Source organism: Anguilla rostrata, chromosome 9 (assembly GCF_018555375.3).
Source record: "Anguilla rostrata isolate EN2019 chromosome 9, ASM1855537v3, whole genome shotgun sequence".
Taxonomy (NCBI): domain Eukaryota; kingdom Metazoa; phylum Chordata; class Actinopteri; order Anguilliformes; family Anguillidae; genus Anguilla; species Anguilla rostrata.
The window spans coordinates 31,232,043-31,244,747 of record NC_057941.1 but is presented as its reverse complement, the minus strand read 5'-3'; the positions used below and the strand labels follow the sequence as shown (position 1 = coordinate 31,244,747).

Genomic DNA, 12,705 nt, shown 5'->3' with positions numbered 1-12,705 from the left:
CATTCTGTATTAGGCTGGGAGAAACAGGCACTTACGCGTATCCAGACAGAGATGAACGGGGTCCTGTGTGTGTGTGTTTGTGCGCGTGCGTGCGTGCGTGCGTGTGTGCCTGCGTGTGCGCGTACGTGCGTGTGTGCATGTGTACACGCGTGCGTGCGTGTGTCTCCAGGAGATCGCTTTTGTTGTGTTTCGGTAAATTGCGTGCTGTAGGTCGGCAGCTGTTCTCTGCAGCGGGGGGCCTTTGCACTGAGTTGCGTTTGTCTGCGTTTGTTTGCAGTTTTCCCCTCATTAGTCAGCCCGTGAGTATCCGCAGCTCCGTGCCCTTTGCTGGTTGCACACGACTGCGTCATACTGTTGATGCGGGGATGGAGAGATTCTGCTGGTTTTTTTTTACAGCTACAGCTGTGTGCGGTGGTGGAGTGCCTTGTTGAATTTGGTAGTGCTGGCAGTCCTGGCGTCGTCATGGATATGCTTCCCTGGACACCCGCCCACCCCTTCAGCCCCCCTGTCCCCGTCCCCCACCTTTCCTTTCTCTTTTCAATCAGAGGGCCCCTATGCTGCCCCCCCCGGCTCTGATCCTGAATAATGGTCTGGCCGCGCTCGGCACGTTACGGTGAAAGGTGACGGCGCCTTTCTCTACCGCCATTTCTCAAGCCCGATCCTCCAGACTGGAGAGGCAGCTGAGATCTCTATCCGACATGATTTATCTGATGTGGAATCTCTCTCCCTCTCTCTCTCTCTCTCTCTCTCTCTGTCTCCCTCTCTCTTTCTCTCTCTCTCATTCTCCCTCTCTCTCTCTCTTTCCCTCTCCCTCCCTCTCTCTCAGTCCCTCTCTCCCTCTCGCTCTCTTTCTCTCAGTCCCTCTCTCCTCTCTCTCTCTCTCTCTTTTTGCTCCCTCCTCACTCCTTCTGCAGCCTGTCTCGCGCTCTCTCTCTCTGACTCCATACCTCCTTCCTCGTGTTCTTCTCCTCCGTCGTATTTGTGATGCTTATGCCCCGTCAGCTTCTCTCTCGCAGGGCACCCACTCCTGCCACCCAGCCTCTCCTCAGCCCTGCAGTCAGAGCAAGGCACGATTAAGCTCCAACACCAGTGAGAAACATTTACACTATTTTAAATGAACCGCAGCATTTTACACTGTCTTTTAAATAAAGACAGAGCCAATTAAATACGAAATATAGCGCAGGAGAAGAGAGAAAAAAGCACCCGGGGAGGCGGGGAAGAAATGAGCTTCGGAAAGACTGCGCAGAGGAGAGGAGAGGAGAGGAGCACGGCAGGTGAGAGAATGAGGGAAAGAGGAAAGGAAACAAAAGAGAAGCAGATGTATGTGAGGGAGAGAAAGAGAGAGAAAAAATCTGAGAGAGAGAGAAAGTGAGAGAGAGACAGAATCAGGGAAAGAGAGAAGCAGAATCAGAGAGAGAATGTGAAAGAGAAAGAGAGACGGAGAGAGAGAGAGAGAAAGAGAGACGAGGAGAGAGAGAGAGAGAGGGTCCCTCATTAGTTTGGGCTGGCAGTAAATTATTCAGCACAATCGGGAACCAACCATTCCTGTGTTAGACGGTGGGGGTGTTGGGGGTGTGTTTGTTGTTCCTCCCCGTTGTTGCCAGGTGGATACTGTTCCCACAGGGTCTCCGCAGACAGAGTACCTGTGAAATCAGAGCCGTGCCTGGTCTGTGCCCCCCCCCCCCCCCCCGTCGACTCTGTTCCCCAGCGCACGTCCAGCGCATCCTCTGCAGCGCCATGCTGCACACACAGCCTCTGGGGCTCAGCACTGGCTGCGAATCTGTGGTGCGTGTGTGTGTGTTCACACGCGTGCGATAGGTGTGTGTGTGTGTGTGTGTGTGTTCACACGCGTGCGATAGGTGTGTGTGTGCGCGCGCGCGCTTGTGCTCGCCTGCCCTTCCTCTCTTGCTCTCTCGCTCATTCTCTCTACCTCTCTCTTGATTTCTCTCTGTCTCCCCTCCTCCCTCCCTCCCTCCCTCCCTCTCTCTCTTGCTCTCTCTCTCTCTCTCGCTCGCTCACATTCTTGCGCTGCTCTCTCAGAAAGAGCGGAGCGCATCAGCGAGACGGAGCTCCTTCGCTGCCAAGGTTGTTATTTTTTTCGCGGCTGCACCGTTCCGCCTGCTCCGGGGGCTCATACAATCCCCCCCCCCCCTTTTTACGGAGTGATTATGCCTCAGCGCCAGCACCTGCGCCCCGGATCTTTCCGTTAGCGCGAAGCTCGCAGCAGCCCCGCAGCCCACCAGCGGAGCGCCCCGTCCGAGCAGCCCAGAGCGGAGCGATGCCGGAGCAGCCTCCTCTGACCAGCCTCCGGAACGCCACCGACTGAGCCGCTCGCTCGCCCGCCCGCCGGGAACCCACGGGAGGAAGAGGAGGAGGGGGAGGAGGAGCGGAGCAGCGGAGGAGATGGCAACGGGAAGGGAGGTGAAGTGAGAAGGCGGAGGATATCGGCTGCTCGCGTCCCCCCCCCTGCAGTCCTGGGCTCAGGTCCCACCAGCGCCGGAGGGGAGGGGAGGGGAGAGAGATCCCCCCCGCGTCCTTTGGAGAGGGCGCTCGCCGAATTCCACCCCTCCTGTCGGATCCCGTGCCTTTGGCCCCCCGGGCGCTGAGACCCTCAGAGAGCGAGCCGGATTCCAGGACCCCGCTCTACTCCAGCAGCCTTCTTTTTGGGGGGAGGAGGAGTGGGGGGGTTTCTTAGTTTCCGTTTTTTTGGCTGAGGAGCGAGTCTGGCCGCGGCGAGGATGTGCGCTGCGTTCGCGGGGCTGTCTCTGTGACGTCCGTGAAGACGTGTGCCCGAGCCCCTGCCCCGCTTTAAAAGCCCGCTGCATTTTTTTCCCCTTCTCGCATTCGGCAACTCCTTTCTGTCTTTTTGTTCCTTTTTCACAGATTACACATTTTGTTTGTGTTCTGGCATTTTTGTTTTTTTTTGTTTAGGCGGCTGACTCACTCGTAACAGGCTTTTGTTTTTCCCGTTCGGTTGCTTTCCTCGGCTTTCCGAGGAACTCCTGGTTGTACTCCCAGCAGAATTCCAGTGGAACGTTCCCAGGGAAGGAAACGGAAGTCTGCATATCGCTCCCTTTCAGGATTGGATCACCCGGAACCCAACACACTGAGGATTTTCTACATTTTCCTTTTTTCATCAATTTTTAATTTTTATCTTTTTTTTTTTCTTTTCTTCCTGGAGGATTCTTCTCTTCTTTTTTGGTGTGTGAGCCTGCTTGTTCTACGTTTTGGATTCTGGCCTGGGCTGCTGTCCAGTTTGGAGGATTCCATCTTGGTTCTTCGGTCCAAAAATAGTTTTGTTCGTCGATTCTTTTCTTTCTTGCGCTCCGAGGGAATCCGGAGGCCATGGGCTCGGCCGCGCTCTGAAATGTCTTCCTGCCATGTGAGACTGAGGGCCCCGGCGGCGCCGCTGGGCCCGCCCCCTTGCGCCCCATTGGCCGGCGTGCCGGCAGGCCCCGCCCCGTGCCCCGCCCCCTGGCTGGGCCCGGCCTGCCGATGGCGGCTGGCGCTCCTGCTGGCCCTGCTGGCGTTCCCGGGCGTGGCCCGCAGCGCCCGCGTGTCCTCCAGCCTCAGCACCACGCACCACGTTCACCACTTCCACAACAAGCACGGCACCGTGCCCATCGCCATCAACCGCATGCCCTTCCTCACGCGCGGGGGTCACGGTAGGTCAAGCCCCGCCCCTCCTGTTCCTCTTATCTGGGTTCTGCAGCCGCAGACCTTCGGGCAAGCTCCCGCCGTCACATTCGTCCTCCTGAGCTTCACGGGGACACCCGCGGCACGCGTTTATCGATTGTTGGCGGCTGGCGCCTTTACGAAGGCGAGGTGGGCGGGGGTGGAGTTGTAACTTGGGTTCCTCCTCATTGGCTAGACAGCATTTGATTTGTGGTGCGGGGGGAGGTGGACTCCCCAACTTTCAGTGGTACCTGGGGTAAGGGGGCGGAGCCATCTTGAGTGGTCCTTCGAATCACTCTCACGGTAGCCTATGAAATTTCAGGTGGCGCACATGCTCAGTCTAGGTGTTGGCATGGGTATGTTTTGCTGTTCCAGATGTGGGCACAGATGGGCTTGCCGGTCCATTTGTTGGTACTGGTAGGTCTGGCTGTCTGGAAGTTGGCGCAGGTAGGTTTGCAGTCTACGTATTGCTGCAGCTGGACTCCAAAATGGCTTTGTTGCATCTCCTTTTTTCTGGCACGCGGTGACGGTCGGGGTCCTTGTTAGCGGCAGCCGCGCCGTCGCGCCGCACGCCACAGACTCTGCGGCGCACCAGCCTCCCGTGGCCCGTCTCCGTGGTGACCGAATCGAACGGGGCTTCTCCGGAATCGGAGCGTCCCTTCTCCCTCGGCGCTCGGCTCTGCAGTAAAAAATCAGCGCTCTGCTGACAAGTGATTGTCCCCCCCCCGCCCCCACCCCACCCCACTTCCCTCTCCCCCTGCCCGTTCAGTGCCGTGAGTGCGGCAGCCCCCCCCCCACCCCCTCCGGCTCTTGCGTTTATGTGTATTCGATAGAACGGAAGCATGTGTTTCAGCGGGGCGGGAGAGACCCCGCGTCTCCTCCCGGGCGAGCAAAGACGCCGCCTCCTCGCCTTCCCGCCGTTTCCCCCGCCGACCCTGCGCCGTGTCCGACGCGCCAAGCGTCTCCAAGGCTCAGAGCCGTCCCGTCGCTTGTAGCACGCAGGCTAACCACAGAACGCACTGAACAAAACACGCGAGGCGCTTCCTCTCAACTGTATTCAAAAAAAAAAAAAACCCTCTCCCCACAATCATTTTTCTTTTTCTAAAATGGCAGCTCAAACTGGGGCAGTTTCTCATTTTTATTTAATCATTCTCCCCTGCTTGCTTAACTTTGATTAAGTGAATTGCTTTGTTAGCTCTTTTTAAGTTCAAGTTAATTGCTGCTGTAGTCATATCGTAATGTTCTAGGGGATGGAAGTCTCATTGATTCAACATCACAGTCATCAGCATCATCATGTTGTTGCTAACAGGCTATGTGGTATGATTAGCTGAATAGCCCTGACCTATTTACTGGAATACAAATTTAAGCAGTTTGGTATTTAGAATGCGTATGTATGTGTTAATACTGCTGAACATGTGTAAGTGTTGGTTGTATAAGCAGTAATATTTTTTAAATATAAAAGTTCCTCACATGCATATAAATACACACACATGTGCACACGCACACTCACACACACACACACACACACTCACACTCACTCAGTTGCTTGTGTGTGTTCATCATACTGGGTAGACTGAACAGTCTGTGCTTATTTTAAGCAACTGCAATTTTGCCTTTCAATCAAGGAAACACAAATCAAGCCAAGGCAGCCAGAGGATATCAAAACAATCGGAACCTTGCGGTGTAAATACGAGAGAGGACCATCTGCTCAGTGAGCCAATGCTATCTCCAGAATTAACAAATAATGATTCGGACCAGGCAGAGAAATCAGCTTGTATTTGATATATTTTTGTTCCTGTCTACCAATTCGTCATAAGACTTGGACCACTTAACTGCCTGTTCAGTTCAAGTCTTTCAGCTTGTTTGGCTATATTACTAATGGTATCTTTTTGTCTGTACAAGTACATTTGCACTGCCATTGCTTACACAAAGAAAAAGGGCAAATAACAGATCTGTGTGTAGTAACATAAATCCAGCATCAGTAATCAATTAACAAGCAATTAACTAAGATAATTAAGAAATCATTTGAAGCCAGCATTCTCACTGTGAGAACCTGAAGAAAGCAGTAGTAGAGATCACTGGGATATTAGTAATGTGGTGGCTAGTTATGAAAGTTTCATGTTGGAGCCAACATGGCTGTCACAACGCATTGCAGTGCCCAGCATGAACATCTTGTCAGTGCCAAACCTGATGAAATGCCCTCCAGGCTGTGTACCACTGCCCATCTTGAACCAGCATGGCGGTCATGCCATGTAGCATTGGAGACAATGAAATGGCATTGAATCTCATAATACTACCGAGTCTTTAGCTGCATCCCTTTGTGAACATTACTAATGAGGCAACAGATCATAATGTGTTTAATTCCAACAAATCTCAGCACACTGAGTTGAGTATCTACTGAGCATCTGCATAACATCTGTGGTCGTAGCAACTGCAAAGATTTATTTTATTTTTTTTGCAATTTCTATCACGCTGCTAGTCTGCTGTGCAACCCCCATCAAGTCTTACATTTGGGATGTAATTGCCTTGCAAATTTAGTGCTCTCTGTTTCTCAACTCTGCTGATGTAGTCATTTACTTTACCCCCTTGACAAGGCAATAATTACAAGTGACTTTGTGGAAGCTGAGTAGCAGTCATTTGTTCTGTTCTGTTTCCGTGTGTAAATGGGTGTTGCCTTTGCGCTTCCCCTGTTTTGTGATCACTGTGTCAGCTCGCGTCGGCGATCTGCCGATTGCAACTTTGCATCCAACTGGCCTGCACTGGACGGAGTAAACAGGAAATTGTGTGCACTCCCTCTTGCAAAAAATCGAACGTTCGCCGTTAATGGACTCTGCTGAGAGGGTCTGCTTTCTTTCTCATGAAGATAAATAAGCATGGCAATGCACCCGGCGCAACACTAGCAATTGCAAGGTCTTTTTTTATTGGTTTAGATAAAAATCTGTCTATTTCCCTTCAACGGACATGTGATTTCTTTAAGTGAGTTGCGAAACTGTCTGTTTCAAGCCTTCACAAAAAGGCTGTGGCTTTTTATTTTAAGTGATCAAACCATGGAGACAGAGAAGTGAAACATCATTATAATGAGTGTGTGTTTTACATTCTTTGCACTATTCTTTATTCATTACAGAATCCTTGTATTCTGTACCCTTTACAGTATTCTATACCCTTTACTGTTTTCTATATCATTTTCAGTGTTGTATACCCTTTACAGTATTCTTTACCCTTTTCTGTGTTCTATACATTTTATTGTATTCTATATCATCTACAATGTTATATAACCTTTACAGTATTCTATACCCTTTACCGTGTGCTCTACCCTTTCCAGTATTCTATACCCTTTACAGTATTCTATTCCCTTTCCCTTATTCGATACCCTTTACTGAATTCTGTGTTCTCTGTAAAGACTGCGCTGCAGTGTTGCTAAGTCTCGTGGCCAGAATGGAATTGCAGATGAGGACTGGCTCTCATCTGATCTTCCTGGTAAAGAATGGTTAAGTACAAAGATAATCTGAGATGGCATCCATCATGGTAGAACTGTTGAGTACTGCTAATGCAGGGCTGGATAATACAGCTGAGGCCTTAGAGGATAGTTTGGAGAAGAGGGATGAGGGCTGGGTAACATATAACTTTAAATAGATGTCTTCAAAGTGCCAATGCAAAACATACAATACAGTTGTATGTAAATTTTGTTGGTAATTAATTTGTGTATTATTTGAGTTTTTGATTTATCTAATTTGGTGAGTTATGTCTGTTGCCTTACATCACCCCAAAATATTACCACAGGCGAAACCTGAAACTAGCCATAAATGCATTCTAATCCTGTGCGATTACGCAAGTTAAGCAACAATGTCACTGACAAGCAAAAATGTTTTTCTGTGGTTGAACGGTTCTTGCATTTTAGTTGCACTTGAGTGACACTACATGGGTGAACATACTTAAAATGAAGTTTGATCAAATGTGCTTTCACAGTCTTTTTTTCATCTTTTCTGTGATGAACGTCATTTTGTTCTGTGGAAAAAGGCAATATCTCCACAACACAGGTTGCTTCAACAAAGACACTGTTATCTGCTAAAGAGAGGGCCCCTGCCAGGATGGCTCATTTGAGAAAAGGCTCACTCTTAGACAGCATGTTTCCCCTCTTCCCTGGAGGATCGCAGCCCTCTGCTGCAGCTGAAGCTTCAGAATGCGTCTTCTGGCCGAGTTCACTCTGGCACTGCTCGCTTGTGTGCCTCAATGACACAGCCACTGGCACAGAACAGGACCACATCCCGACCCCTGTCCCCTCAGTGTGATAGGACCATATCCCAACCCCTCTCCTCACAGTGTGATAGGACCATATCCCAACCCTCTCTCCACAGTGTCATAGGATCATATCCAAACCCCTCCCAACATCCCAACGCCTCTCCCCACAGTGGGATAGAACCATATCCCAGCCCTTCTCCTCACAATGTGATAGCACCACATCCCAACCCCTTTCCTCACAATGTGATAGGACCATATCCCAACCCCTCTCCTCACAGTGTGATACAACCATATCCCATCCCCTCTCTCCACAGTGTCATAGGACCATATCCCAACCCCTCCCAATATCCCAACCCCTCTCCCCACAGTGGGATAGAACCAATATCCCCAACCCCTCTCCTCACAGTGGGATAGAACCAATATCCCCAACCCCTCTCCCTATAGTGATGGAACCATATCCCCAACCCCTCCCAACATCCCAACCCCTCTCCCCACAGTGTGATAGAACCATATCCCAACCCCTCTCCTAACAGTGTGATCGGACTACACCCAAACCCTTCTCTCTTCTGTGGTATGGGACCTTCCTCAACCCCTTTCTCTTGGTGCGTGGCAGCATTGTGAGTAACAGGGCCTCATCTTAGCTCCCACCATCACCGCATCCTTTCTGTCATTTACCTGGCTCACATCTTCCTGCCATTGGCTCGTCGTCTTCGCCGGGGCCCTGCCGTCCCCTGCATAGTGATCTGAGGTGTTTCCAGCCCTCTTATCTCAGGAGGGCAGGCCTGACAGGGAGAGCAGAGCTTCGCCGTCGGCTTTAGTCATGCAACGTATCTGAGACTTTAATAACAGGGTCTCTGAGACCCTGCAGAACATTCTGGAGAGAATGCGCTGTTTTACAAATTAAAATAGCACTAATATGAGAAGCCTGCAAAATTTAAGTTTGTCTTCTTCACACATTACTGGCAGTCTTGTTTATTGATGTGGTAAACAGTAATTCTGTTTGTCTCAACATCACCAAAATTAATTTTAGTGAGGTCGAGGATTGTGGCAACCCAGAAATGGGAAAACAAATTCCTTGTATATTACATGTTGAAAATTCGGTGTTAATTTTATTCTAAGTAAAATACTGTACATTCCCTCTGCTGATTTCACACTCTAAGTGTTGCTGTGTGCACCCTACAGAGAATGTGGTACTTAACCAAAAATGTCATTAAAACATCCACATTTACATGAAATATTACATGAAATGCTCTGCTAGGCAAATGCACATTGTGCTCCACGCGTAAATATAATGTTGTCGCAATACGAATGAATCATTTTTATGCTGGGCGCAACATGTTTGAGCTCAAAAGTGAAGCAGTTAGCGTCCCTTGTTTGCATTTATTTCCTCCACCCTGCACCCGAGTCTTGACCACACTGACCGCACCGCGCGTTTCTCTCGCTAAACGCAGAGCCTGAGCGGCGGGGACGGTTTTCGGTGCGGCTTCCTCCTCATCCACGCGCCGCAGCGGAGGGACCGTTTCCTGTCTGCCGTATTTCTCCACCCCTGTGAAGGTTTTTTGACAGCAGATCCCCAGATACAGCATCTGGGGTTTGGTCCTTCCTGTCAGGGCCCCTCCGGCCCCCGTACAGAGTCAGTCGCTCTTAGGGTCTGATATCAGCTGATACAGTTCCTCCTCTGTGAGATGAACTGTGATGGGAGATACCTGTTCTGTGTGTGTGAGAGAGAGAGAGAGAGAGAGTGAGTGTGTGTGTGTGCGTGTGTGCATGTGCGTCTGTGTGAGAAAGTGTGTGTGTGTGCACACGTTCCTGTTAGGGAGGTTAACATCCTGAATCCCACCCACCATCCATTCCATATCTGCCTATCCACTTTAGTATGTTTGGTTTTAAACTGGATTCATTTAGTCCTTTCTTGGGAAGGGTTTGATTTTTTTCTATAGGTGTTCTTGGCCCGCAGCGCTGGTCAGAGGCGTCATGGCCGCTGTCTTTCTGCCACTCAGTGAAAGGCGATGATGGGAGTGCAGCGGTCCTGCAGTGATGAGGTCAAAGGGGCGGCCTTCTGGAATGAAGCTTTGTTTGTACACTGGCAGCGAGAAGCTCCCTGAAGGACTTCTGCTTTCAGTCGCCTGACGTTGTCACGGCAATATGATGCACCTTCTATGCCGCAACCCCGGCTGTGCTGTGTCTGTGGAGACCGTCGCATTCAGAGGTTGTCCTTGAACAGCCCTTGAAGCGCCTGTGATCTCTGGAGTCCTTCCTCAGTTGACCCCAGCCTCCGTGCAGCGTCTACTGGGTTCCATCGAAACTTTAGCCCCAGGCTTCGCTGGGCCTGCTCTACCCTGCTGTAATTGGGATGCAGTGAGCGCAGCTCTAGCCCCAGCTGTGTGTCAGTGTGGGGCTCCAGGGGGAGGCAGCAGGTTGATGGCTGTATTAGGCCATGGCAGGTCCTGGTGTTTCAGATGCCTCTGCCCGTTGGACTGCGCCACGGGGCGTCCATCTGGCTGTGAGATCAGCATGACTCCTCTGCCTGCCAGTGCACCTGGGCAAACATGACTGGGAGTGTTGACCCTGCATACCCATATGACTGAACTGAGTACCCCCGTGTACCTGTATGAGATGGGTACCCCTGTTTACCCGTATGACTTGAGTTGGGTACCCCTGTTTACCCGTATGACTTGAGTTGGGTAGCCTCACGCACTGGACTGCACACCCATGTGACTGCACACCCATGTGTCTGTGCGACTGTGTACCTGTTTGCCCTAGTGTCTGTCTGACTGTGTGTATGTTTGAATATGGAGCCTCCATCCATCCCCTCCTTCAGCAAGAGGGAACCCGTCCACAGCGATTATAACCGCAGGTGAGCCAGTTGCAGGTGAGCCAGGTGACTGAGCTGGCCTTGTCATCGCTCCAGCGTAGCGCCCTGTCCCCTCAGCCCTTCCTCTCAGAGCGCTGATGAACCGGGCCGGCCTGGCGGAGCTCTATGAAGGGGCCCGTTTGCACAGCTTCACTCAGCTACAGGGCGAGCGCGGCAGACCGCCCTGCTCAGCTCATCCTTTTCAGCTGAAGTGCAAGGGCGGGCGGGGCTGGTGGGGCGAGCCAAGCTCCTGATGCGGGCCAGTCAATGGGAGCGGCGGCAATCGAGTTGGGCGAAACCCCGCGCGAGAAAGCGTACCGGAGCTAAATGCTAAATGGCGCACGCAGCAGGCGGTCGGAGCGCTCCTGCACTTAGCGGTATGCAAACGATCCACCGCGTCGATTCGTTTCCGCGGAAGCTCCGGCCCCATCCCCTGGTGGAAAGCGTGGGAGGGGCACTTGATCCGGGGGGAGGCCTCGTCCCGCAGGTGGGACGCTTCTGAATCCCGAATTCTTTCGGGCGGGTCACGAGTGCTTCAGTGTACAAGTGAGTGCCCCTGTGGGAGTTTTAAGTGAGTTATTTAAAAAAGGTGATTTTGCAAGTGTTCAGGTTGACATGAAATAAAGTTCAATTAACATATTACTAAAGTAATCCATTTACAGTGTTTGCTATACTTCCTTTTTGATGCTATTTTTATGTTCATATACTGTGCATATAGTATTTGGACAGCAACACAATTTTAGCTCTGTACTCCAGCACTTCAGAGGTAAAAATTAAACCATGAATATGAGGTTAAAGTGTAGACTTGTCAGCTTTAATTTGAGGGTATTTACATCCATATCGGGTGAACCGAGTAGGAATTACAGCCCTTTTCATAAATACCCCCCCCCCCCCCCCCAACACAGTTAGTCTCTTGTGATTTCTTTGGATTTGCGGCTCCGATCCAATCGCCTGTTCACGCACGGCCCAAACCCCCCGAATCCACGGCCCAGTGGGAAATAAATGCCGTGCCGCCCTCACTCGTTTCAGTCGTATCTCAGAGAAACACGAGTGGAAAAAACGCAGTCGCTGTTTCAAGGTGACGCGGAGAGAAGGCTGCGCGGGGCGAGAGTCGGCGGGCTGCGCGGGGGGAGAGGCTGCGCGGGCGGAGCTGCGCGCGAGGCGCGCGGGGCGGGAGGCGCGCGGCGGCGGAGGCGCGGGCGGAGGCTGCCGGGGCGAGAGGCTGCGCGGGGCGGGAGGCTGCGCGGGGCGGGAGGCTGCGCGGGGCGGGAGGCTGCGCGGGGCGGGAGGCTGCGCGGGGCGAGAGGCTGCACCGGGCGAGCAGCCGCGCTCCAGCCACGGTCGAGAGCGACGCAGGAATCCGCGGAATTAACGGCCGCATCACGGCGGCGTTCAAGTGACGGCAAGTGCAGACGTCGGGGAGTTTAACTTTATTTATTTTAATTAACCGGGCGGGGAAACTGCGGACTTCCTTCCCTTTTTGCGGGGGACAGGCTGGGGAACCGGTGTGAGTAGGCAATTCAGTGGATTTTGTAGCCAATCAGATGCCGGGGATGATTTGGGTGGCCAGATGTAGAGATGCAGTTTTTTTAATGGAAATTGTGCCAGAACAGCTGGCTTATCACACGTACTGTTTTGAAAGGTGACACGGGATCTTTAATGACAGTGAGTCAGAACTTCAGCTCCTAATAGCGTCTCATCTGAAAGATGGCATCTGCTATAGCACAATGCCCCTCATCGCTGCCTTGTGGGCTCCACAGAGAAGAGTCCCCCCTACTGGCCATTTCAAGCTTAAACTTTGAGGCCTTATATACTAACCAAGCCCAACTTCAGTAGTTTTTCGTGATAAGCACCAGAAAATCTGAGATGGTACTAAATTCATTTTAAAAAACCAGCCATGCAGTGCCCAGCATCAGGCATGTATGCCCAGTATGCTT

The 12,705-nt window shown here is 51.6% G+C and overlaps 1 protein-coding gene across 8 annotated transcripts in view; it reads left to right on the top strand.

The window, feature by feature from the left end:
• The window catches only part of LOC135263563 (neurexin-2-beta-like), a 655,607-nt gene that overhangs the window by 433,135 nt on the left and 209,767 nt on the right, over nucleotides 1-12,705 (top strand). Inside the window, exon 1 of one of the 8 annotated variants that reach the window (XM_064351751.1) lies at nucleotides 1,993-3,665. The exons of 4 other annotated variants lie outside the window; for them this stretch is intronic. In XM_064351751.1, the coding sequence (XP_064207821.1) occupies nucleotides 3,368-3,665 (298 nt within the window). In that variant the 5' untranslated portion in view covers nucleotides 1,993-3,367. Of the gene's footprint in view, nucleotides 1-1,992; nucleotides 3,666-12,705 lie in introns of those variants that run through there. 3 more of the 8 variants (XM_064351750.1, XM_064351753.1, XM_064351752.1) reach the window with 3 other exon arrangements.